The sequence below is a fragment of the Oncorhynchus clarkii genome, chromosome 26, assembly GCF_045791955.1.
Source record: "Oncorhynchus clarkii lewisi isolate Uvic-CL-2024 chromosome 26, UVic_Ocla_1.0, whole genome shotgun sequence".
Lineage (NCBI taxonomy): Eukaryota > Metazoa > Chordata > Actinopteri > Salmoniformes > Salmonidae > Oncorhynchus > Oncorhynchus clarkii.
The window spans coordinates 29,761,536-29,789,455 of NC_092172.1; the positions used below are offsets into that span (position 1 = coordinate 29,761,536).

At 40.6% G+C, this 27,920-nt stretch overlaps 1 protein-coding gene across 1 annotated transcript; it reads right to left on the reverse strand.

Annotated features, from left to right (window-relative positions):
• Window positions 1-17,027: 17,027 nt before the first annotated feature.
• On the reverse strand, window positions 17,028-27,143 carry LOC139385089 (signal peptidase complex catalytic subunit SEC11A-like). Its single transcript, XM_071130137.1, has 6 exons — window positions 26,962-27,143; window positions 26,253-26,362; window positions 25,911-26,060; window positions 25,508-25,627; window positions 19,846-19,903; window positions 17,028-19,617 (listed from the first exon to the last, which is right to left on the reverse strand). Exons 1-6 carry the CDS (start codon window positions 27,010-27,012, stop codon window positions 19,567-19,569), a joined length of 540 nt encoding a protein of 179 aa, XP_070986238.1. The 5' UTR covers window positions 27,013-27,143; the 3' UTR covers window positions 17,028-19,566.
• Between the last annotated feature and the right edge of the window lie 777 nt (window positions 27,144-27,920).

The following is a 27,920-nucleotide window of genomic DNA, read 5'->3' on the forward strand; positions in this document are numbered from 1 at the left end:
AGATGGCTGCCTCGCTTCTAGTCCTTAGAAAATATTGCAATATTTAGTTTTTTATGTATTATTTCTTACATTGTTAGCTCAGAAAATCTTAAGTGTTATTACAAATAGCCGGGAAGAACTATAAGATATCAGAGCTGCATCAATTTACCAGCACTAGGACCAGGAATACAACTTTCCCGAAGCGGATCCTTTGTCCGAACTACCCAGGGAATTTGAGCTGATTCCAGAGGCTGACCCAAAACAACACCGCCAGAGAAGAGGTAGACGGAGCGATCCTCTGGTCAGAATTCGCACACACCACCCACCTCTTCCAAGTATATTACTAGCTAATGTCCAGTCTCTAGATAACAAGGTAGATTAAATTAGGGCAAGGGTTGCTTTCCAGAGAGACATCAGGGATTGTAACATACTCTGTTTCACAGAAACATGGCTCTCTTGTGATATGCTGTAGGAGTTGATAATGCCACCTAGATTCTTTGTATGTCGCGTTGACGGGAATAAACATCTCTCCGGGAAGAAGAAGGGCGGGGGTGTGTTTCATGATTAACGACTCATGGTGTAATTGTAACAACATACAGGAATTCAAGTCCTTTTGTTCACCTGACCTAGAATTCCTCATAATCAAATGCTGACTGTATTATCTCCCAAGAAAATTCTCCTCGTTATTGTCAAAGCAGTGTATATCTCCTCTCAAGCCGATACCACGACGGTCCTCAAGGAACTTCACTGGACTTTATGCAAACTGGAAACCATATATCCTGAGGCTGCATTTATTGTAGCTGGGAATTTAACAAAGCAAATTTGAGAACAAGGCTTCCTAAATTCTCTCAGCATATTGACTGTAGTACTCGAGCTGGCAAAACTCTGGATCACTGCTACTCTAACTTCCACAATGTATACAAGGCCCTCCCCCGCCCTCCTTTTGGCAAATCTGACCATGACTCCATTTTGCTGCTCCCTTTCCCTTCCTTTAGGCAAAAACTCAAACAGGATGTACCTGTGTTAAGAACTATTCAACGCTGGTCTGACCAATCAGAATCTACGCTTCAAGATTGTTTTGCTCATGGGACATGTTCCGGGTGGCCTCAGAATAATATCAACGTATACGCTGATTCGGTGAGTGAGTTCATAAGGAAGTGTATATGAGATGTTGTATCCACTGTGACTATTAAAACCTACCCTAACCAGAAACTGTGGATAGATGGTGGAATTCACGCAAAACTGAAAGCACGAACCACTACATTTAACCATGACTGGGATTAAAGCCGAAAACAAACAGTGTAGTTATTCCCTCCACAGGGTAATCCAGAAACGAAACACCTTTGCCCACTTTGAGGATAATACAGTGCCACTGACGCGGCCCGCTATCAAGGACTGTGGGCTCTGCTTCTCGGTGGCCAACGTGAGTAAGACATTTAAACGTGTTAACCCTCGCAAGGCTGCCGCCCCAGATGGCATGACTAGCCACGTCCTCAGAGCATGTGCAGACCAGCTGGCTGGTGTGTTTACGGACATATTCAATCTCTCCCTATCCCAGTCTGCTGTCCCCACATGCTTCAAGATGCCCACCATTGTTCCTGTACCCAAGTAGCCAAAGGTAACTGAACTAAATTACTATCGCACCGTAGCACTCACTTCTGCCATTATGAAGTACTTTGAGAGGCTTGTCAAGGATCATATCACCTCCACCTTACCTGTCACCCTAGACCCACTTCAATTTCCATACCGCCCCAATAGGTCCACTGATGATGCAATTACCATAACACTGCACACTGCCCTAACCCATTTGGACAAGAGGAATACCTATGTAAGAAAGCTGTTCATTGACTATAGCTCAGCATTCAACACCATAGTACCCTCCAAGCTCATCATTAAGCTAGAGGCCCTGGGTCTCAACCCTGCCCTGTGCAATTGGGTCCTGGACTTCCTGACGGGCCGCACCCAGGTGGTGAAGGTAGGAAACAACATCTCCACTTCACTGATCCTCAACACTGGGGCCCCACAGGGGTGTGTGCTCAGCCCCCTCCTTACTCCCTGCTCACCAATGACTGCGTTGCCATGCACGCCTCCAACTCAATCATCAAGTTTGCAGACGACACAACAGTACTAGGCTTGATTACCAACAATGACGAGACAGCCTACAGGGAGGAGGTGAGGGCACTCAGAGTAGTGGAGAAGGTTGAACGTTTCAAGTTCCTTGGCGTGCACATCACGGACAAACTGAAGTGTACACCCACACAGACAGTGTGGTAAGGAAGGCGCAACAGTGCCTCTTCACCTACTGCCTACATACAGATTTGAAATCGTTGGCCACTTTAATAAATGGATCACTAGTCACTTTAATAATGTTTACATATCTTGCATTACTTACATTACTCATATCTCATATGTATATACTGTATTTTATACCATCTATTGCATCTTGCCTATGCCGCTCTGTCATTGCTCATCCTTATATTTATATGTACAGTTGAAGTCGGAAGTTTACATACACCTTAGTCGCATACATTTCAACTCAGTTTTTCACAATTCCTGACATTGAATCCTAGTAAAAATTCCCTGTCTTAGGTCAGTTAGGATCACCACTTTATTTTAAGACTGTGAAATGTCAGAATAATAGTAGAGTGAATTATTTATTTCAGCTGTTATTTCTTTTATCACATTCCCAGTGGGTCAGAAGTTTACATACACTCAATTAGTATTTGGTAGCACTGCCTTTAAATTGTTTATCTTGGGTCAAACGTTTTGGGTAGCTTTCCACAAGCTTCCAACATTAAGTTGTGTGAATTTTGGCCCATTCCTCCTGACAGAGCTGGTGTAACTGAGTCAGGATTCTAGGCCTCATTGCTTGCACACGCTTTTTCAGTACTGCCCACACATTTTCTATAGGATTGAGGTCAGGGCTTTGTGATGGCCACTCCAATACCTTGACTTTGTTGTCCTTAAGCCATTTTTCCACAACTTTGAAAGGATGCTTGGGGTCATTGTTCATTTGGAAGACCCATTTACGATCAAGCTTTAACTTCTTGACTGATGTCTTGTGTTGTTGCTTCAATATATCCACATAATTTTCCTTCCTCATGATGCCATCTATTTTGTGAAGTGCACCAGTCCCTCCTGCAGCAAAGCACCCCCACAACATGATGCTGCCACCCCCGTGCTTCACGGTTGGGATGGTGTAATTCCGCTTGCAAGCCTCCCCCTTTTCCTCCAAACATAACGATGGATGATCATTATGGCCAAACAGTTCTATTTTTGTTTCATCAGACCAGAGGACATTTCTCCATAAAGTACGATCATTGTCCCCATGTGCAGTTGCAAACCGTAGTCTGGCATTTTTAATGACGGTTTTGGAGCAGTGGCTTCTTCCTTGCTGAGCGGCTTTTCAGGTTATGTCAATATAGGACTCGTTTTACTGTGGATATAGATACTTTTGTACCTGTTTCCTCCAGCATCTTCACAAGGTCCTTTGCTGTTGTTCTTCGATTGATTTGCACTTTTCGCACCAATGTACATTCATCTCTTGGAGACAGAACGTGTCTCCTTTCTGAGCGGTATGACAGCTGCATGGTCCCATAGTGTTTATACTTGCGCACTATTGTTTGTACAGATGAACGTGGTACCTTCAGGCGTTTGGAAATTGCTCCCAAGGATGAACCAGACTTGTGGAGGTCTACAATTTTTTTTGATTTTCCCATGATGTCAAGCAAAGAGGCACTGTGTTTGAAGGTAGGCCTTGAAATACAAACACACGTACACCTCCAACTGACTCAAATGATGCCAATTAGCCTATCAGAAGCTTCTAAAGCCATGAAATCCTTTTCTGGAATTTTCCAAGCTGTTTAAAGGCACAGTCAACTTAGTGTATGTAAACTTCTGACCCACTGGAATTGTGATACAGTGAATTATAAGTGAAATAATCTGTAAACAATTTTTTGAAAAATTAGTTGTGTCATGCACAAAGTAGATGTCCTAACCAACTTGCCAAAACTATAGTTTGTTAACAAGAAATTTGTGGAGTGTTTAAAAATCGAGTTTAATGACTCCAACCTAAGTGTATGTAAACCTCCGACTTCAACTGTATTTATTCTTATTTCATCCCTTTACTTAGATTTGTGTGTATTCGGTAGTTGTTGTAGAATTGTTAGATTACTTTTTAGTTATTTCTGCACTGTCGGAACTGGAAGCACAAGCATTTCGCAACACTCACAATAACATCTGCTAACCATGTGTATGTGACCAGTAACATTTGATTTGATGATGTTCTACTTCGTATGCTCATTAAACTCAATTCCTGTTTCCCCTTCTCCCTCATACTGGATCTGTCTCTCTTTCCTTTCATACTGCCCACACTATATCAGCACATGCACCACTGTCTGTTTCCTGGCAAAAATCACACCTTTCTGTTGGATGCTGTCTTGTGCAATCAGCTGTGTCCATCTTGAAGCAGGTGGGGACAGTAGACTGGGAAAAACGAGAGATTGAATGTATCCGAAACACTCCAGCCAGCTGGTCTACTTATGTTCTGAGTGTGCGGATAGGGATGCAGCCTTGCGAGGGTTAACTCGCTTAAACGTTTTACTCATGTCGGCCACGGAGAACGAGAGCCCACAGTACTTGGGAGCGGGCCACGTCAGTGACACTGTGTTATCCTCAAAGCGGGCGAAGAAGGTGTTTAGCTTGTCTGGGAGCAAGACGTCAGTGTGGCTGGTTTTCCCTTTGTAATCTTTGATTGTCTGTAGATCCTGCCACATACGTCTCCTGTCTGAGCCGTTGAATTGCGACTCCACTTTGTCTCTGTACTGACATTTGCCTGTTTGATTGCCTTACGGAGGGAATAACTACCCACCACCCAAAGCTCATGTTCCAAGCATGCCTGTAGCATCCCTTTCGCAGGATGAGACACCCCATGTCCCTGTAGGTTCAGCCAATCGTTAATTGCCAGCTGCTGTCTCCTAATCTGCAATGGCATCTCCCTCATCTCCACCTGACACTGGGGAGGTCCAAAACGCCCCACTACATATTCTGCATCCTAGTGCCTGTATGACATCTTTTTAGTGAGGTAGGGACTGCCGAACCAAACGCTCAAAGTATATTACAGATGGAATCAATGCAACATACGTGGTCCTCAGTGAGGAATACACAGCCCCCCATTCCATCCCTGTCAGACAGTCAGACATTTAGCACCTTCTTACACACCACCACTCTCTCAATGTGTTCTGCCCAGGTCAGTCTGATGTCAAAGTACACCCCAAGGAACCTGAAGAACCCCGCACTCTCCAGTTCTCTCCCGTACAACCTCAGGCGTGCCTCATCTCCCACTTTCCTCCTGGTAAAGAACATTGTCTGAGCTTTCTCTACAGAGAACCTGAATCCCCACATTAATGCCCACTGCTCTACCTCATCAATTTCTTCCTGTACTTCCTGACTATGTATGGTACATATCTTCCCCTCTTCCATAAGGCCCCATCATCTGCAAATAAAGACCTCCCAATATCCAGCAGTACCTGCAGACAGTAAACTGTTGGAAACTGTAACATTATGAATTGATACAATGTATAACTTGTTTTGTTAAAATAGATTACAGATTAGTTTCAATTAACTCCAACAATAGCTTTTAATTATCAAAAATATATCAATCAAACACAAAATATGAGACACACATACACACACACTGTACATAGTACACACATACAAGGCCTATACTAATAGCTACCATAAATGAGGGTTTAAAAACTGATAGGCAGTGAGTAAGCAGTAAAAGATGAGAAAAACAGACAGGAAAATGATCATTCATACCAGAAGGTGGCAGTATAACCCCTCAGTTGTTGGCTTTGACTTGCATCAATTGATTTCATTCAAATTGTCCAGGCATATGCTATAATCTTTGTTTTACAAACATACATTTGAACCGGGAACAATTGTTGTTATATTGGAATCCGTCTACTCATCATACTGATGTCGTAAACAGAAGCGTAATGATTCCTTCTCTCTCACCATCAGCATTGCAATGGCTTGACCTGTTCCTTCAGTATAATTTTATTGCGGGGGTAATTTAAACCATTCAGAAGACGGTTAACACACACTAACAAGTTTAGGTTGTTTGTGGTGCTGGGAGTTACTGCCCCAAAATACATTTAAACCACTTCATATCTCCCTGTAAATTTAGAAACATCTTCCAACCCAACATTGCAAAATTATGATTTCCTCAAAACAACTCCAAAAGCAAATAAAATTGGCTTCATACATGATATCTTGAGTCATCTATATGAACGTGATATCTGTGTCACTATCAAGTGATATAAGGACATGGTTTACTTTCTTCATAAAGAAGCTGTCCACCCAATCAACATTAGTGAGTTCATGAGAGCAAATGACTGCTTCCTCGGCTGTCTGTCTGCCTGTTGCCCTCCTCACCATTAACCTGGTTAATATCCTATCAGCCTCCAGCTAGACATGTCAGCAGATGTGTATGTGACTGTCAGAGGAAACAGATCACTGTGTATCTTCTACCACGCAAGGAAGGCAAAACTGGGATTTGTGTTTTGGAGTGAGTGGGAAGCAAGGAAAGGCCATTGAGATGATAAATTCAATCTCTCTTCCCCAAGAAGAGGAGCGTATGTCAGTGGAGATATAGTGTTGGGGGCCGGCGGGCTGGACTAGCACGTCAGACTCTAACTGGGGATGCCACCTACTACTTATTTTACCTGTGGAACCGCTTGAAAAATGTCTGCAGTCTGACGTCTACAGTGGGTGGTCAAAACACAGCGTGCGCAGACAAACCCTAGATCCATATTCGGTGCGATGTGTGCGAGCTATTAGTCACGGAAAGACAATTACATTTCAATTTAATCAACTGTACATTACGAGATACAATTAAGACTATGATATGATGTGCTACACTGTAGCCTATACATGGGTTACCTCATCTGACCATTCAAACTGTTGATTGTTTGTTTATTTATTTACTGTATCTACAAATTACATCATGATGACCCTTTGAGATTTAGCATATCATTCTGAAGAGACAGCCTAATTAAATGTAAAAGCATTTCCCCAGAGGTGTCATGCATGTACACAGGCTAGTTGAGGGGCCACTGATTATAGCCAAATTCAATATCGCAGAATGAATTCTGTGTAGGAGAATGTATTCCTCCTACTCCATACTGACATACTGACGGTGTATCTGGGAGCTATGCAAGGCTAATAATAATAATAATAACACTATGCAACACATGTTACCATGCATAATATGGTAATATTAATGTGTAACCTTCATGTATAAAATATATTATGTATACTTGTGTGTCATATATTTAAGCAATAAGGCCTGAGAAGGTGTGGTATATGGCCAATATACTACGGCTAAGGGCTGTTCTTATGCACGTCACAACGTGTCTGGATACAGCCCTTAGCCATGGTATATTGGCCACACCACAAACCCTGAGGTGCCTTATTGCTATTATAAACTGATTACCAAAGTAATTAGAGCAGTAAAAATAAATGTTTTGTCATACCCGCAGTATACAGTATATGGTCTGATATACCACAGGTGTCAGCCAATCAGCATTCAGGGCTCAAACCACCCAGTTTATAAACAGTAATTACAGCTGGGAAACTTTAATCAGAAAACATTTGAAGAGGAGCAATCATAAATCAACCACATGAGACAACAATGTGAGAAGAGGTGTTAGTGTATTAGAACTACACAGCTGTAAGTAATCAAGACCCAGAGTGACAAATACATTCATGCTGTGTGAACAGAACACAAGGACAATACCTAATATACTTAATTAAAAAACATCCTAATCTAATCAATCATCTAACCTCTAACCTGACCTCTAACCTATTATACGGAGACCTCTTTTGACTGGATTGTAGGAATGCTTTTCAGACAGTGGGTGCTAAGGATATGGCATTTATTTGTGACATAGGTCACCTAACATAATGTTCAAGTGAGTTCAAACATCAGACAGTACAGACCAGGGTAGGGGTCTATTCCATTTCAATTCCAGTCAATTCAGGAAATAAGCTGAAATTCCCATTTGAATGCTTTTCAATTAGAAAAATATAGAATTGAAATTTGGTTTACTTTCTGAATTGACTGGAATACAGAGGCAAAACAATAGAACATCAGACATCAGACATGAGGGAGGAGTCAGACAGGTGAGGACACAAAGACATCAGAGAGAACGCCATTGGGTTATTTAAAAGGAATTCTAAACAGGTGTGTTCTCAGCTGTGTTTTTGAGCGTGAACAGAAAGTTTGAAGTGGGTCTGAACTGAAGTGGCAGATGTGTGGTGGGAGTGAGCAGACCCTGGGTGCAGACCTTACTGAATGATCAAGCACCCATAGTGTGAGATGGGGAAATGTGGCTATTGGCTACCATTTGTTCCTAACATCTACATGTATTAGATGTTGTGTGCGGTAAATGTCCATAAAACTACTTAAACCCCACACTGTCAGTTTACAGGAACCTGGATATAGCCCCCACTTGTCACAAACCGGCTCGAAGTCCATAACAAAAAGGAAGACAATGTGGAGATAAGGAATAGCAAACATATTTATTAACTGAAGTAACGTAAATACAATTAACAACGGTGTGTGTAGTCAGTAATCGGTAGTGTAAGTGAGTGGTTGCGTGCATAAATGTGATAATGAGGGGTTTTGAACGGTGCCAAAGCAAACAAACAAACAAAACAGCCACAACCAAACTCTATCAGTGTGTCTGCATGGAGAGAGTCTCCTCAATGAATGGGGAAGAGGTGTATTTATCCCGGGACACACCCGGGCCCAGGTGTGTCCCATGTTGCTAACGACCCTCCCAGCTCCGCCCGCCAACATCCTAATAAGGAAAACAAGAGCAAAGAGAAAGAATACGGCAGACAGAGTGGGTTGTGTTCTGCCATGGCCAGCAAAGAGCCCGGATCTTAATCCAATTGAGCACGTCTGGGACCTGTTGGATCGGAGGGTGAGGGCTAGGGCCATTCTCCCCAGAAATGTCTGGGAACTTGCAGGTGCCTTTGGTGGAAGAGTGGGGTAACATCTCACAGCAAGAACAGGCAAATCTGGTGCAGTCCAGAGATGCACTGCAGTACTTAATGCAGCTGGTGGCCACACCAGATATTGACTGTTACTTTTTATTTTGAACCCCCCTTTGTTCAGGGACACATTATTCCATTTATGTTAGTCACATGTCCGTGGAACTTGTTTAGTTTATGTCTCAGTTGTTGAATCTTGTTATGTTCATACAAATATTTACACATGTTAAATTTGCTGAAAATAAACGCAGTTGACAGTGAGAGGATGTTTATTTTTTTGCTGAGTTTACATTGAGTCAGCCTTCATATGTACAGTGTAAGCCCTGTTTGTTTGTGAATGATGTATCTGTTACCAAAGTTGAATATATTACATGTCAACGGGCCACCCTCTAGTAAATGTTTAATTATAGACGTATAGAGTTTCAGTCAAGTAAGCTACACAGAACAAATAACAGTTTGGAAAAATGTGATACCCTGCCTACAGGAACTGTCATGACTGGCAGAACATATTGGTAAATGTCATTGAAATACAGTGGGCTAATGTTATTGATTCAGTTTATAATACAATGGATTGTCTCGGGGTAATAAAGGTGAAATATATTACACTGCCATTATTGATTGAGAAGGCCAGAGATCATCCCTTCATGCAAAAAAAGGCAGATAATAAAAAATGAGTTGGATAATAAGAGATTGAATACTTAGAGACTGGACGATACTGAGAGAAATGGTGAATGTGAGTACCATATTGATTTTTTTTCAGTTTGAAGACAAGATTTAAACATTAAATCATGAATATACATTATTTATGTAAGGCGCCCACATGTAGTGTTTATGTAAGTAAGTGTTGCTTGCTTCAACTTGGTTTTTAGTACACACTTGTTATATTTCCTCGCATAAAAAGCAAGTTAGTTTCTCTCACTCACGCTGTGAGTACAATCTGTTGATTTCTCAGTCCTGCTATAGCCTGAGGAAAAGTGAAGCTTCTCTTCCCTGGCTGACTAAAGTAATCTGGTATAGGCCCCTATGGAATATCAGTCAATATCAGTGTTAAAGGGGGCAGAAACTGACAGAATTAATATCTATCCACTTGTACTGTTTTGTGCATTTTTAATAAACCATGTTTCCACAACATAATGGGATTTCAATTCTCAAGGACAGAATCAAAACGCTTATTTATTAGTCAGAGCATTATGGTGATAATGTGATTTATTCTATTCTCAAGTACATAATCTTTGTATTAAAAATAAAAAGTTATTTATCAGTCAGATCAATTTGGAGTTTTCTCTCTGTTTCTTCAATTAAAGCTTCAGGAGACAAACACATGAGAATGTAGTCAATTAGTAGACTAGTCTTCCAGTCAACAAGTAGTAATGAAATGATTTTAAGTGAATAATGGGTCTTGTTCATATCTCTCGGTGTTCTTAAATAACTTTATTGGTCTTCTGAAGTGCCTGTTGATATCATGCCTGGAATTTCACATTGTGGAATGATTATTACGATGGTATTCTACGTTCCTCTTAGTTTTTGGTCTATGTGTGTAGACTATGAGGGGACGAGGCATTATTTTTGTCAGTAAAACTAAAGGATTCCAGATAGGCTAGTTGAGAACAAGTTCTCATTTGCAACTGTGGCCTGGCCAAGATAAAGCAAAGAAGTTCGACACATACAACAACACAGAGCTACACATGGAATAAACAAACATACAGTCAATAAAAGTCTATATACAGTGTGTGCAAATGAGGTAGGATAAGGGAGGTAAGGCAATAAAAAGGCCATGGTGGCGAAGTAATTACAATATAGCTATTAAACACTGGAATTGTAGATGTGCAGAAGATGAATGTGCAAGTAGAGATACTGGTGTGCAAAGGAGCAAGATAAATAAATAAATACAGGATGGGGATGAGGTAGTTGGATGGGCTATTTACAGATGGGCTATGTACAGGTGCAGTGCTCTGTGAGCTGATCTGACAGCTGGTGCTTAAAGCTAGTGAGGGAGATATGAGTCTCCAGCTTCAGTGATTTTTGTAGTTCGTTCCAGTCATTGGTAGCAGAGAACTGGAAGAAAAGGCATCCAAAAGAAGAATTGGCTTTGGGGACGACCAGTGAGATATACCTGCTTGTGCGCGTGCTACTTGTGGGTGCTGCTATGGTGACCAGTGAGCTGAGATAAGTATGAAGCGAGGGCCAGCCAACAAGAGCGTACAGGTCTCAGTGGTGGGTAGTATATGGGGCGTTGGTGACAAAATGGATGGCACTGTGATCCAATTTGTTGAGTAGTGTTGGAGGCTATTTTGTAAAAGACATCGCCATACTCGAGGATCGGTAGGATGGGCAGTTTTAAGAGGGTATGTTTGGCAGCATGAGCGAAGGTAGATTTAATTTTGAATTGGAGATGCTTAATGTGAGTCTGGAAGGAGAGTTTACAGTCTAACCAGACATCTAGGTATTCGTAGTTGTCCACATACTCTAAGTCAGAACCGTCCAGTATACAGGACATACACTCTGCAACCCTGCTAAATTGTTCATACCTCAAGTATGAAAACCTTAACTTTTCCTTTTTGGAAACTAATAATTTAATGTAAGGTAAATGTCAAAGAATTTGAAAATATTTGGTTTTATTGAATATAAATAATTTAATATCAACAATACAATGCAGCACATCCTCAATAACGATAAATACACATGTACATTTAATTCACCCTTCATTTCAGATCCAGTGACATTACAAATAGCATTTTGGTCAACTGTAAACTGAACAGACATGTTACAATCATGTTAAAGCATATGAGATTTGATTCCATATTGACCAAAACCTTTATAGACATAGACTGGATGACTTCATCTTGGTTATAAGGAACATTATGATAGACTTCTGCATCACTTTCTGTTGTTTTGAACGTAGCTCTCTAATATCTTCATCAACAATCCAGTCTCCTATGGGATATTAAGAGAATGCCATTAAATAATGCAGTAGACATGTATTTTCTACTGCACAGTTAAATCTCTTGTCAGACCGGTTGAGGCTCACCTGGTTAAGATAATGCCATTAAACAATGCAATTATGACACAGGATAGTCTCATTATAAATTGTACAGATAAATCTATGGTCATATACAGGTTGGTGTTGTTGATAGCTCACCTGGTTTTTAGAGCGGTTCTCTGTGTCATCTCTGAGTTGGGCTTGCAACGCGACCCTCAGCACATCTTGGAAGAGATTTCCCATCCCGTTCTGCTCCGGACTCAAGGCGACCTCGAACGCATCCACAGACTGTCCATCGGGAGACTGGAGCAGAGGGCTATCCATGACACTCTTCTTGCCCATAAAATGACCTTGGAGGTAAGAGAAAGTTATATTTTGGTCATTTGATTCTCAAGTGAAATGAAATATTTCCTAACATGTTGAAAGTCTATTTTGAAAGAGTAAATATAGCTTTATTTGATAAGGGCTAGACTTAATCCATTGTTGTAATTAGGAATAAAAATATATATAATTGTCAGATTTTACTTTCACAATTGTATGCTGTGTTGTAGATGAGATTGAGAATAGCCTTCGCATGCCTTACCTGTCGCCCAAAGATTCCCTCTTTGATTAACTTTAATTTTCGCAACTTTATTTCCAAGTTCGGTTAAATCAAAACTCACTGAAGTGGTTACAGAAATGTAAGAAAAAAGCACAAGGTAGGTAAAAAAACCAAGTTGGGAAACGTTTAAAAAAAATCCGGACATCTCTACGGAAGAAATAGGCTATAGAACTCTCCTCCTGGACGCAAAATGTCCAAATGGCAATAGAAGCGCAGTTATTCGTGACAGACTTTCAAACCCAATCCGATGCTGCATTTATACCATGCTGATCTGGGTGGGCTCTCTTGCGTGACACCGACACGAAGTCAGGGGAATTTTATGCAGAACAATTCACAAGCATGGTTGTTGACCAAACCCAAACTGTCAGTCATTCTCACAGTTTATATCGGTCACAACGTAATGATTCGTGCGTAATCTTTAACTCTATAAATTATATTTGCTGCGTAAATTACGGGCGATTAGCTCGAACAATAGGTGGCTTTAACATAGCCTATCAGTGTCAACAGATATGTGGAAACATGTCGATATCAACATGTCAATGATTTCATAATGAATTAGTCCATAGTAAACTCAATTAAGGATACTGCTGGGGGAATATTCCAATGCATAATCTATAGATGAATAGGCCTATTTTGGAGAACTCTGCAATACAACTATTGAAGTGGTTGATCATATTACAGACGGTTTTCTCAATCCGTTAATACAGGACTAGTAAAGGCACTACTTTTTAAAGATTTTTTTCTTCTTAAAAAAACAACATTTTATTCATATTTTTATTTATTCAGATGGTTCTGGGTGTGATGCAGCAGCTCTACTAATGTGTATTATCAACAGAGAAGTCAGTATTAGCCCCTTGAGATAAATGTATATTTTGAGAGAAATGATTGGACGTGTAAATTAGGTCCATTATCAGCTCTGCCCACAACAGATCCCTTCAGCTTTCCTTACACCATGGATGCATGGCAGGAAATTCAGGCCAACACATTGGATGCATCACAAATGGAACCCTATACATCGTGCACTACTTTTGACCAGAGCACTATGGGCTATGTAGGGAATAGGGTGCCATTTGGGATGCAAACATTATTTCCTGCCAAGACACCCCCAAGGCCTTAGTTCCACATGAGTAGCCTGACATTTGGCTGTCAGTTGTGGCACACAGGCAGTCGTGGTCACTGGACCAGGGTCTCAGTCCCGTGGACCTCAGCCTCCGGTCTTAGGACAGGAGGGCTTCGACCTGAAATGGCACCCTATTCCCTATGTAGTGCACCACCTTTTGACCAGGGCCCGTAGTGCACTATGGAACCGGGTGCCCTTTGAGATGCAGAAGAGGACTTGCTGATTCTCACCCTAGAATTAAATCTGTTGAGACAGTGTCCTTTTTGACACTTCGGGGTGCTAACTGGGAAGTTAAGTAAGAGAACTAGGCCTACTACTTGGTATTGTCCCCTGTCTAACCTTTGACATCCAAGACTCCAGTCACGCTGTTCCTTCATTTAGCTTGGGTGCCGTGGGTTTGTGTGACAGAAATGAGGATATTATGAATGGACTATCAAGACAACCAAGTGCATTGATGAAGGAGTTTGATGCAAGAGAGACAAAGTACGTTCAGACATTTGGGGCGGATTCTCAGGGCAAAGATTAAGCCTAGTTCTGGAATAAAAGCATGGTCAATGTAAAATCTCCATGAAATCAAATCAAATTGTATTAGTCACATGCGCCGAATACAACAGGTGTAAACTTAACCATGAAAATGTTAATTTACGAGCCATTTTCAATAACACAAAGGGATTAAAATTACAAGTTGCTTCATTGTCCAGCACTAAACTTAATCTGTGACCGGGAAACTGTCTCTTAATAAATTAAATGACCTTGACAAGGACAATAGTTGAAAGGTTGATTGAGGTCTATGGTCGAGCTGGACTCGACTCGCATGGAAGCCATTCATTTGAAGGACTCCCTGATTAGAGGTTATTTCATCTTAAAGTGCCTGAAGGATGTGTGAAGTACCTACAGACTGAGTCAATGCAGGTAATTCCCTAGAGACCTGGAAAGTGTTGGTGTCCCACAAACATACCTGATTAACCTTTTGATGGGGATTAGACTATGTTGGAGAGATTTCCAGTATTCTATATAAAGACATATAGGATTCACCATTAGATAAATTAGAAACGGTATAAGCAAACCACATCTAGACTGCATGTCCTTTTAAGATTGTCTGAATGTGAAGTAAAACAAATTACAGTAACTGCTGTGCTTTAAAATCCCAGTCTACCACCATCAAACCTTCTATCACTCTACATTAGCAACATCCTCCAGAAATGCAAGATGATTTTAAGACTGTGACCACCCACGGTTAATTAGAATTTTAACTCACACCATCAGGGAAACTGTAAAGGGTTCATCAAATGAAGACGGTGAGCAAAATCTGCCTTAATATCTGTTAATAAATAATGCATAAAATATGGTTGTATTTATTTTATTATTGTGTAACAATTTTAACGGTGTGGGAGGAATACTGTTTGGCCGCGTCTCAAGAATATTTGGATGCTGTACAGTGTTTATTGAATAAGGCCCTTTGTCAGGCCGCGTCCCAAAGCTTTAAAACGCTTGATTTGAAGAGGCAAATATTTATCCTTCATAGTAACTTTGTTTATTCTTAGTTCTTCCTCCCCACCATGAGAGCATATACAGACCGTATTCACACCCTTTGACCATACTTTGTTGTGTTACAGCCTGAATTTAAAATGGACAAAATTGAGATTTTGCATCACTGGCCTACACACAATAACCCATAATGTCAAAGTGGAATTATGTTTTTAGACATTCTTACAAATTCATAAAACATTTAATACTGAAATGCCTTGAGTCAATAATAATTCCAGCCTTTTGTTATGTATGGCAAGCCTAAATAAATTCAGGAGTAAAACTTTGCTTAACAAGTCACATAATAAGTTGCATGGACTCACTCTGTGCGTAATAATAGTGTTTAACATGATTTTTTTAATGACTACCTCATATCTGTACCCTCATATATAATTATCTGTAAAGGCCCCTCAGTCGAGCAGTGAATTTAAAACACAGATTCAACCACAAAGACAAGGGAGGTATTCCAATGCCTTGCAAAGAAGGGAACCTATTGGTAGATGGGTAAAAATAACAAAAGCAGACATTGAAAATACCTTTGAGCATGGTCAAGTTATTAATTGCACTTTCGATGGTGTATCAATACACCCAGTCACTACAAAGATAAAGGTGTCCTTCTTAACTCAGTTGCTGGAGAGGGAGGAAACCACTCAGCGATTTCACTATAAGGCCAATGGTGACTTTAAAACAGTTACAGAGTTTAATGGCTGTGAAAGGAGAAAACTGAGGACGAATCAACAACATTGTACTTAAATGTACCTAAATGACAGAGTGAAAATAATGCAGTCTGCACAGAATTAAATAAAATAGCCCAAAACATTCATCCTAAAGTAAAACAGCAAATAACAGCATATGTGGCAAATAATTTAATTGTATGTCCTGAATACAAAGTGTTATGTTTTAATTAAATTAAGGGCAAATCCAACACAACACATCACTGAGCACCACTCTTCATATTTTCAAGCATGCTGGTGGCTGCATCATGTTATGGGTATGCTTGTCATCGGCAAGGACTGGGGAGTTTGTTTAGGATAAAAAATAAATGGAATGGAGCTAAGCACAGGCAAAATCCTAGAGGAAAACCTGGTTCACTCTGCTTTCCAACAGATACCAGGAGACAAATTCACCTTTCAGCGGGACAATAACGTAAAACACAATGCCATTGAATTAAAGTTTCTTACCAAGATGCCATTGAATGTTCCTGAGTGACCTAGTTACAGTTTTTACTTAAATCATCTTGAAAAACTATGGCAAGACTTGAATATGTCTGTCTAGCTATGATCAACAACAACTAGACAGAGCTTGAATAATAAAAAAAATAATAAAGTGCAAATATTGTACAATCCAAGTGTGCAAAGCTCTTAGAGACTTTCCCAGAAAGACTCACAGCTGTAATCGCTGCCAAAGGTGACTAACATATATGGACTCAGGGGTGTGAACACTTATGTAAATTAAACATTTCTGTATTGTATTTTCAATAAATTGCAAAACAAATTTAAACATGTTTTCTCTTTGTCATTATGGGCTATTGTGTGTTCAGGCTGTAACACAACAAAATGTGGAAGAAGTCAATGGGTATGAAAACTTTTGGAAGGCACTGTATGTCAAAAGGGCAAACATTGGTTCAGAATATTGTAAAAAAAAAAAAAAAAAAATGTATATATATATATATACATATATATTTATACAATACCAGTCAAAAGTTTGGACACACCTACTCATTCAAGGGTTTTTCTTAATTTGAACTATTTTCTAAATTTTAGAATAATAGTGAAGACATCAAAACTATGAAATGACACATATGGAATCATGTAATAACCAAAAAAGTGTTAAACAAATCAAAATATATTTTATATTTGAGGTTCTCAAAGTAGCCATCCTTTGCCTTGATAACAGCTTTACACACTCTTGGCATTCTCTCAACCAGCTTCATGAGGTAGTCACCTGGAATGCATTTCAATTAACAGGTGTGCCTTGTTAAAAGTTCAATTGTGGAATTTCTTTCCTTTTTAATGCGTTTGAGCCAACCAGTTAAGAAGATAGCCCTATTTGGTAAAATACCAAGTCCATATTATGGCAAGAACAGCTCAAATAAGCAAAGAGAAATGACCGTCCATCATTACTTTAAGACATGAAAGTCAGTCAATCCAGAACATTTCAACAACACTTTCTTCAAGTGCAGTCGTAAAACCATCAAGCGCTGTGATGAAACTGGCTCTCAAGAGGACCACCACAGGAAAGAAAGACCAAGAGTTACCTCTGCTGCAGAGGATAAGTTCATTAGAGTTACCAGCCTCAGAAATTGCAGCCCAAATAAATGCTTTAGAGTTCAAGTAACAGACACATCTCAACACCAATTGTTCAGAGGAGACTGCGTGATTCACGCCTTCATGGTCAAATTGCTGCAAAGAAACCATTACTAAAGGACACTAATAAGAAGAAGAGACTTGCTTGGGCCAAGAAACACCAGCAGAGGACATTAGACCGGTGGAAAACTGGCCTTTGGTCTGATGATTTCAAATCTGAGATTTTTGGTTCTAACCGCCGTGTCTTTGTGAGACGCAGAGTAGATGAACGGATTATCTCTGCATGTGTGGTTCCCACAGTGAAGCATGGAGGAGGTGTGATGGTGGTTTGCTGGTGACACTGTCAGTGATTTATTTAGAATTCAAGGCACACTTAACCAGCATGTCTACCAGAGCATTCTGCAGCGATACGTCATCCCATCTGGTTTACGCTTAGTGGGACTCATTTGTTTTTCAACACACCTCCGGGCTGTGTAAGGGCTATTTGACCAAGAAGGAGAGTGATGTAGAGAGTGCTGCATCAGATGACTTGGCCTCCACAATTTACAACCTCAACCCAAGAAAATCTCTTGAATGAGTAGGTGTGTCCAAACTTTTGACTGCACATATATAGTGAACCAAAATATAAACACATGAAACAATTTCAAAGATTATAAAGTTCCAGATCATATAAAGAAATCAGTCTATTGAAATAAATTCATTAGGCCCTAATCTATGGATTTCACAACTGGGAATACAAAGCTGCATCTGTTGGTCACAGATACCTTAAAAAAAAGGTAGGGGCGTGGATCAGAAAACCAATATCTGGTATGATCACCGTTTGCCTCATGCAGCGTGACACATCTCCTTCGCAAAGAGCTGATCAGAAAGTTGATTGTGGCCTGTGGAATGTTGTCCCACTCCGATTCAATGGCTGTGCAAAGTTGCTGGATATTGGCGGGAATTAGAACACAGTCGTACATGTCGATCCAGAGCATCCCAAACATGCTCAACAGGTGACCTGTCTGGTGAGTACGCAGGCCATAGAAAAACTAGGACATTTTCAGCTTCCAGGAATTGTGTACAGATCCTTGCTACATGAGGCCATGCATGATCATGCTGAAACATGAGGTCATGGTGGCGGATTAATTGCACAACAATAGGCCTCAGGATCTCGTCACAGTATCTCTGTGCATTCAAATTACCATCTATAAAATGAAATTGTTTTTGTCTGTAGCTTATGTCTGCCCATAACCACCATGGGGCACTCTGTTCACGTTGACATCAGCTAACCGCTCACCCACACAACGCCATACACTTGGTATGTGGTTGTGAGGCCGGTTGGATGTACTGCAAGATTCTCTTAAACAACGTTGGAGGCGACTTATGGTAGAGATATTAACAGTCAATTATCTGGCAACAGCTCTGGTGTACATTCCTGCAGTCAGCATGCCAATTGCACACTCCCTGACTGTAAGTCGCTCTGGATAAGAGTCTGCTAAATGACTCAAATGTAAATGTCATATTTAGCCTGCATGTAAAATAATGGCATTTTGAAAATGCACAAATGTGTTTTAGTGAAGTTATGCTTGATTATAAGAAAAAAACACTAGATGGATAACTTACCAGATTGAAGGATAGAGGGTAACAGATGTCATATTTAATGTCACAAACATATCACTTGTCATTCAATATATCAAGCAAAGCAAAACCTAATTAAATGTGAAAACAAAATACACAATTAACCATCTAAAATGTTGGATTCATGTTCTGAAAAAAATTAAATAAAGAAATACAGCTCTTTATTCTACTTAACTTATATCTAATTTCCCTCACAAAAATAATGAATGCTTGTTTTTATGTAATGTAAACACTATCCACATTTCTAGACAATTCAAAACACATGGTAGAGAAAAATTGGACATAATCAACATAATTCTGTCTTGAAAGGCATGGTGGGGTGGGGATTTCCAATTCTTCCTCCGTGGTAGATAGTTAGGTAGTCTCTTCCTCACTCCCGATGGACCAGGACGAACAGACCCAGCAGGAAGAGAACAGCGTACTGGGAAGGGGAAGAACAACAAAATATTAGTATCCCTGTTCCGAGGATCTGAAACCAACAGCTTTCCGTCTGCCAGTTGCTCTCCTACTGTTTAGTGTCTGGCTGCTGGTCAGGCTCTCTAACCTTTAGAGTACCTGCATAACACTCCTAATAAGGCCAAATTTAGTAAACAATTCATAAAACCTTAAGTGATTTTCCTTCTAGTGATGACGATGTAAAATATCTTACCTTGAATTTGGGATAGTCGTTCATCAGAATGGTAACGATTCCGATGTATGGCACAAACCTGCAGACAAAATTGACATTCAACATCAGATGACATGTTCATGACAATGTCATGTCGCTGTTATGATGTACAATTCAAGTAAATTATTACCCAACATTACATCTTCAATAGTTAAATACAGTGGTGGGAAAAGTACTCAATTGTAGTACTTGAGTAAAAGTAAAGATACCTTAGAAAATGACAAGTAAAAGTCACCCAGTAAAATACTACTTGAGTAAAAGTCTAAAAGTATTTGGTTTTAAATATATTTAAGTATCAAAAGTAAATGGAATTGCTAAAACGTACTTAAGAATCAAAAGTCAAAGCATAAATCCTTTCAAATTCCTTATATTAAGCAAATCAGACGACAACATTTTCGATATACGGAGAGCCAGGGGCACACGCCAACACTCAGACATAATTTACAAATGAAGCATTTGTGATCAGTGGCAGTAGTGATGACCTGGGATGTTCTCTTGATAAGTGTGTGAATTGAAAAATGTTTGGGTGTCAGGGAAAATGTATGGAATAAAAAGTACATTATTTTCTTTAGGAATGTCCCAGGCACTCTCATTTGTTGACTTCTGTAATCGAAAAAGCCTTGGTTTCATGCATGTTAACATCAGAATCCTCCAACCCTAAGTTTGTTTTACTCACTGCTTTAGCACACTCCACCAACCCTGATGTCCTTGCCAAGTCTAAATTCTGGCTTAGGAAGGCCACCAAAAATTCTGAGATGTCCATACCCAACTACAACATTTACCGTCAAGATAGAACTGCCAAAGGGGGAGGAGTTGCAATATACTGCAGAGATAGCTTACAAAGTTCTGTCATACTTTTCAGGTCTATGCCCAAACAGTTCAAGCTTCTAATTTGAAAAATTAATCTCTCCAGAAATAAGTCTCTTACCGGCACCTGACCCCCCTCAGCTCCCAGCTGTGCCCAGGACACCATATGTGAATTGATTGCCCCTCATCTATCTTCAGAGTTCGTTCTGTTAGGTGACCTAAACTGGGATATGCTCAACACCCCGGCAGTCACACAAGCTAAGCTTGATGCCCTCAATCTCACACAAATCATCAAGGAACCCACCAGGTACAACCCTAAATCTGTAAACATGGGCACCCTCATAGATATTATCCTGACCAACTTTCCCTCCAAATACACCTCTGCTGTTTTCAATCAGGATCTCAGCAATCACTGCCTGCATCCTCTATGGGTCCGCGGTCAAACGACCACCCCTCATCACTGTCAAACGCTCCCTAAAACACTTCTGCGAGCAGGCTATTTTAATTGACTTGGCCCGGGTATCCTGGAAGGATATTGACCTTATCCCGTCAGTCGAGAATGTCTTGTCGTTCTTAAAAAGTAATTTCCTCACCATCTTAAATAAGCAAGCCCCTTTCAAAAAAATGTAGAGCTAAGAATAGATATAGCTCTAGGTTCACTCCAGACCTGACTGCCAGCACAAAAACATCCGGTGGCGGACTGCAATAGCATTGAATAGTCCCCGCGATATGCAACTGTTCAGGGAAGTCAGGAACCAATACACGGAGTCAGTCAGGAAAGCAAAGGCTAGCTTTTTCAAAACAGAAATTTGCATCCTGTAGCTCAAACTCCAAAAAGGTTTGGGACACTAAAGTCCATGGAGAACAAGAGCACCTCCTCCCAGCTGCCCACTGCTCTGAGTCTAGGTAACACAGTCACCACCGATAAATCCATGATAATCGAACATTTCAATAAGAATTCCTCCTGGCTACCCCAACCCCGGCTAACAGCTCCGTCCCCCCCGCAGCTACTTGTCCAAGCGTCCCCAGCTTCTCCTTCACTCAAATCCAGATTGCAGATGTTCTGAAAGAGCTGAAAAACCTGGACAAATCAGCTGGGCTAGACAATCTGGACCCTCTATTTCTAAAATTAACTGCCGCCATTGTTGCAACCCCTATTACTAGTCTGTTCAACCTCTTTCGTATCGTCCGAGATCCCTAAAGATTGGAAAGCTGCCGTGGTCATCCTCCTCTTCAAAGGGGGTGACACTCTAGACCCAAACTGTTATAGACCTATATCCATCCTGCCCTGCCTCTCTAAAGTCTTCGAAAGCCAAGTCAATAAACAGATCATTGACCATTTCGAATCCCACCGTACCTTCTCCGCTGTGCAATCCGGTTTCCGAGCTTGTCACAGGTGCACCTCAGCCACGCTCAAGGTACTAAACGATATCATAACTGCCATCGATAAAAGACAGTATTGTGCAGCTGTCTTCATCCACCTGGCCAAGGCTTTTGAACTCTGTCAATCACCGTATTCTTATCGGCAGACTCAATAGCCTTGGTTTCTCAAATGACTACCTCGCCTGGTTCACCAACTACTTCGCAGACAGAGTTCAGTGTGTCAAATCTGAGGGCCTGTTATCCGGACCTCTGGCAGTCTCTATGGGGGTTCCACAGGGTTCAATTCTCGGGCCGACTCTTTTCTCTGTATATATCAATGATGTCGCTCTTGCTGCGGGTGATTCCTTGATCCACCTCTACGCAGACGACACCATTCTGTATACATCTGGTCCTTCTTTGGACACTGTGTTAACTAACCTCCAAACGAGCTTCAATGCCATACAACACTCCTTCCGTGGCCTCCAAATGCTCTTAAACGCTAGTAACACCAAATGCATGCTTTTCAACCATACGCTGCCCGCACCCGCCCGCGCGACTAGCATCACTACCCTGGACGGTTATGACCTAGAATATGTGGACAACTACAAATACCTAAGTGTCTGGCTAGACTGTAAACTCTCCTTCCAGACTCATATTAAACATCTCCAATACAAAATCTAATCTAGAATTAGCTTTCTATTTCGCAACAAAACTTCCGTCACTCATGCTGCCAAACTTACCCTAGTAAAACTGACTATCCTACCGATCCTCGACTACGGCGATGTCATCTACAAAATAGCTTCCAGCACTCTACTCAGCAAACTGGATGCAGTCTATCACAGTGCCATCCGTTTTGTTACCAAAGCGCCTTATTCCGCCCACCACTGCGACCTGTATGCTCTAGTTGGTTGGCCCTCGCTACACATTCGTCGCCAGACCCACTGGCTCCAGGTCATCTACAAGTCTATGCTAGGTAAAGCTCTGCCTTATCTCAGCTCACTGGTCACAATAACAACATCCACCCATAGCACTCGCTCCAGCAGGTATATCTCACTGGTCATCCCCAAAGCCAACACCTCCTTAGGCCGCCTTTCCTTCCAGTTCTCTGCTGCCAGTGACTGGAACGAATTGCAAAAAAAATTCTGAAGCCTTATATTTCCATCATTAACTTTAAACATCAGCTATCTGAGCAGCTAACCGATCGCTGCAGCTGTACATTGTCCATCTGTAAATAGCCCACCCAATCTACCTACCTCATCCACATATTGTTATTTACTTTTCTGCTCTTTTGCACACCAGTATCTCTACTTGCATATCATCATCTGTTCATTTATCACTCCAGTGTTAATCTGCTAAATTGTAATTATTTCGCTACTATGGCCTATTTATTGCCTACCTCCTCACGCCATTTGCACACACTGTATATAGACTTTCTTTTTTTCTATTGTGTAATTGACTGTACGCTTGTTTATTCCATGTGTAACTCTGTGTTGTTGTTTGTGTCGCACTGCTTTGCTTTATCTCGGCCAGGTCGCAGTTGTAAATGAGAACTTGTTCTCAACTAGCTTACTTGGTTAAATAAAGGTAAAATAAATAATAAAATAAAAATGTAGTGAAGTAAAAAACAAATACTAAAGCCAACTACAGACACACAAAAAACAACAACTTAGGTAGTACTTTAAAGTATGTTCACAACTGGTTAAATACTTGAGAAGGGTTAAAGCAAAAAATGTGACTGAAACTTGTCTGGGGCCAAGTTAACCTGCCCTTTCATGTCAGAAAGTCATGGCCATCATGCTTTCAGGGAAAGAGGATAATTGTGTACATGTATTAGACCTAAACTGCGAGTTTGACCAATTCCCCCTTCCTTAGGGGGTCCACCCTGGGATCGTTTGTAAGTAGAAGACTGAGAAGCTCAGTTCTGGTGACTTTTTTAAAGGGACATTCTACTCCAAAATGAAAATGCAATTATGCTGAAACCATTTTAAATTAAATTACCACCTCCAGAAATGTGTCCGATAAAATATTGTTAAAATCATATTGGACCATGCATATAGCCTATGCATGGTGTATATTATCAGATATGCTATAAGCAATATCACCTGTAGCCCAACTGATGCAGCATAGTGACTATAAAATGTACATAGGCTGAAGCATGGAGTTTGTCCATCTGCATTTACCCATTGGACACAACATCCTGATCGTTATTAATAACTATACTTTTATTATAAATATACTGTATATCAATTAATTATTATTCACTAGAAAATGTTTGATCTTTTGGTTTCTATTACAAACTGACATTGTCCATTTAAGACACCGTTGCCCCTTTTAGAGCTGTTGCATATTGATTCAGAGTCTTTTTGGTCAGCCGGATCATTTGGCTCCTTTCACCTAAAAGAGCTTCTCATTTGGCTCCCAAGCGGGAGTGCTTCAGTAGTGCTTAGAAATTTACATAAAACCATGAAAAATGGTCAACCCTTAATTTAAAGCCTAAAATGTTACCTACCATTTTGTCAGTTCGTGAAATTTGAATTCAAATACATTTTTACCTGACCAAATGACTAGATGGCTTGCAAAAAATAAAAGGACAAAAAAATGTAAAGCACTGAAAAAAAAATTGGGTAGTGCAGAATGAGGGTCTCTCCTCACAGTTATGGTTCCTGCACTGAGGAATTACCATCTTCAGAGAATATTTTTTATCATTTATCTGCAGATAGTTGATGTCTGGAGATCAAAAAGCAGCAGTATGCACATCAGGGAGTCAAATTAACTGGGGGAAAAAATGTGCAGTCTGCTCGCAAACTACACATCACTACTTTGCGCAGAAGTGCCTAAACCATGCTCTGTTGTAACCAGAGCATTTCTAAAATGCATAATTGAAGGAGTAGAGAAATAAACGTGATAGCAATGGAAAACTGGGATCCTCCTCTTAAATAAAAAATAAATAAAAAAGGCCAAACCCACTTTCAAAATACATTTGCCAAAACTGCTCTCGGACGTTGAATGCGCCTCGAGTGTAGGGATGTGACAAATGGAAAACATTTTCTTAACTTTTAAACTGCCATTTTCATCTGAACATCCGAGTGTCAGCTACAGCATGTCAGTTCAGTTCACACAGCGTAACAGAGAAAATAACATATTTGATAATACATTTATTTGGGAAAATATTACTTCATATTAGGATATGTGATCTCCAGATCAGCCCCCCCCCCACACACCTTTCCCCCTGAGACTTTTATGCGGATCTACACTGATCTCAAATCCGTCACTGTGATGGAGAACTTTAAACCATGCTTGATCCCTTCCACTTTACAGGCTAGATGAGCGCAGACTCAAGTTCAGTTTAATTTTGCACTAAATAATATCTCAAGGGAAATGGTATCATATAGATCCAGTGAAGTGAAGCATGAGACTGAAGTCATACTGCAGACTAAGCCTAGTATCACTCTGGTGGAATGAGATAAATGCTCACCCTCTGGCTCGTCCCACCACGTCTTTCTTCTCTAGCCAGTGCTGTCCCGGCTTGTACAGCCCTCTGTCATCTACAGAGTTGTTGTCACCTTTGGTCAGGAACTTGATTTCGCCATTTTCCCTGGAGATAAACATTTAGATTTAGTTTGGATGTCGATTTCCTGGCCCCAGAGCGGCTTATGAAGTTGCTCTGACAATGACATTTATTCAGTTACCCAGCATATATAAAAAAAACATACGAGGTAAGAAATATTACAGAATATTTAGAGCCTAGTTTGAGTGTTATGCAGCAATACAAACTTTTTTTGGGGAAGTAGGCCTTCTTAAACTTATAACAAACAAAGAGAACTATCCCGAGAGAGAACTAGTGCATTTCAATAACTACAGAAACATCATAGACTAACTTTTCATGAATCTTTAGTACTCTGTGTACTATGGGGATCTCTCTGCCCTCTATCCTGAAGACCACAATCTCTCCGACTCTGATGGGGTCCTCGACCCGGTTTGTCAGGAACAGAAGGTCTCCTCGATGGAAAGCAGGTTCCATACTTCCACTGAAACCAAGGACATGTTACAGTCAAGGATAGACAGGTTACTAAAAATTAGCAGATGCGCTTCAGACAAACAGTAGGTATGTTGGTGCTACACTTTGGTTATGAAAGTGGCAAATTTCCCCTTACTATGTAAAGCGCTTTGAGTGTATTGAAAAGCACCCCATCTACATAAATCCAACACCAATGCTTTACCTGAGGACGACAACAATAGGGCTCTCGCTGCCTGTCAAGACCATCAGTCCTTTCCAGATCATCAGGGCTGAGGACACTATCATACCAAAATTAAGCACCTGGTAGTAGAGCTGAAAACAAATAAGACAGGTTGTCAGGTTGAGACGAGGATAAGCTAGTGTTCGCTTATAACAACTTCATAATAACTATGTCTACCAAGAGCTGGTCCTGGGGACTAACAAGGTGTGCAGGCTTTTGTCCCAACCCAGTACTAATACATATGTTTCAGTTAATAAAGGGTTTGGTGATCAGCAGAATCTAGTAGAAACTAGTAACTTAGGCTGGAATAAAAGTCTGCACACTTTGTAGGTCTTCAGCACCAGGTTTGAAGAAGACTGAAGTAACACCATATTCAGGCAGAGAGGAAATTGTACTGGCTAAAGCTACATTGATTTTGCAAGGTTGCTAGCTATTTATTTTGACAACCCAGTTTATCATGCATGTTTAATAGGCGATGTAACGTATATAACTAGCAGGGCAATGTTCTTTATACATGATTAAGACCACACGGAAAGCTGGGTAGCTAGTTAGCGTAGACGACTTGACATTTTAGGGAACGTGCTATTAACCAGCCGGCTAATGTTGCTAGCATAACTAGATAGCTAGCTAACTAGCCTTGGAAGAATCAGTCACATTCACACAACATCAAAAACAATATTATAGTACATACCTGGCGCTTATTCATCCGCCGCACATCATCAAGGAAATCTAAAGACAACATCGTCCCAGTATTGAGTTTATAAAATTACCTAAATTAAATAAAAACCAGTGATGGATACATAAAAAGCGAACATATGGGTGAACGTCCGAGAAACTTGCATCCAAATCTTCCGGGTACACTCAGCCGGAAGTTCCGCCCACATTCAAAATATTTTGTCGAGGTGTCGCTTCGCGATACGGGGGCTGGCAGACAGAAGGTTTGGATATGCACATTTTAAGAGCTTTCATTCACTTACGTAGTGAACACCCGATTCAATTGCAATCAGTCGATCTAATCGACAACTATCATTAGAAATCAAGCGATATGAATCAGACTGTGGGGCGCCGCCTGCAACGAATGTATGAAAACTCTAAAACCATAAAAAAAACTATGACGTCTGAAATATAACAAAACAAGAGAGAACTTTCTACAGGCTGGAACGATTATTATAACATTCACCAGAGAGACAATCACTAGGAAGATTGCTATTTATTGGCCAATGAGAGGCTTTGAAGCCACCAGCCTGCCATATTGTAAGAGACAATTAAATCCACCAGCACAGAGAGAACATTCTTCACCCGTGACCTGAAGAGAGAATACCCTTATCCAGTGACCTACAGAGAGAAAACCCTACTCCAGTGAACTACTGACAGGTCCCATCATCTCTCTCTGACTGAGCAGGGTTTCTGTCACAGGACAGAGGGAGTGAGGCAGGGTAGTAGAGGAAGGCCAAGGGTAGGAGGAACAGCCAGAAACATTGCACCACTTATAGCTATACTAAAGAAAAAATGTGACAATTTCAACGATTTTACTGAGTTAGAGTTGATATAAGGAAATCGGTCAATTGAAATCAATTCATTAGGACTTAATCTATGGATTTCACATGACTGGGCATAGACCCACCCACTGAGGAGCCAGGCCCAGCCAAT

Coding starts and splice junctions, on each gene's coding strand:
- LOC139385089 (XM_071130137.1), bottom strand. CDS start 27,012: ATGTTGTCTTTAGATTTCCTTGATGATGTGCGGCGGATGAATAAGCGC. Junction 19,904..25,507: donor GTGGTGGGACGAGCCAGAGG/GTGAGCATTTAT, acceptor TTTTGTCTGCAG/GTTTGTGCCATACATCGGAA. Junction 19,618..19,845: donor ACGACTATCCCAAATTCAAG/GTAAGATATTTT, acceptor TCCCCTTCCCAG/TACGCTGTTCTCTTCCTGCT.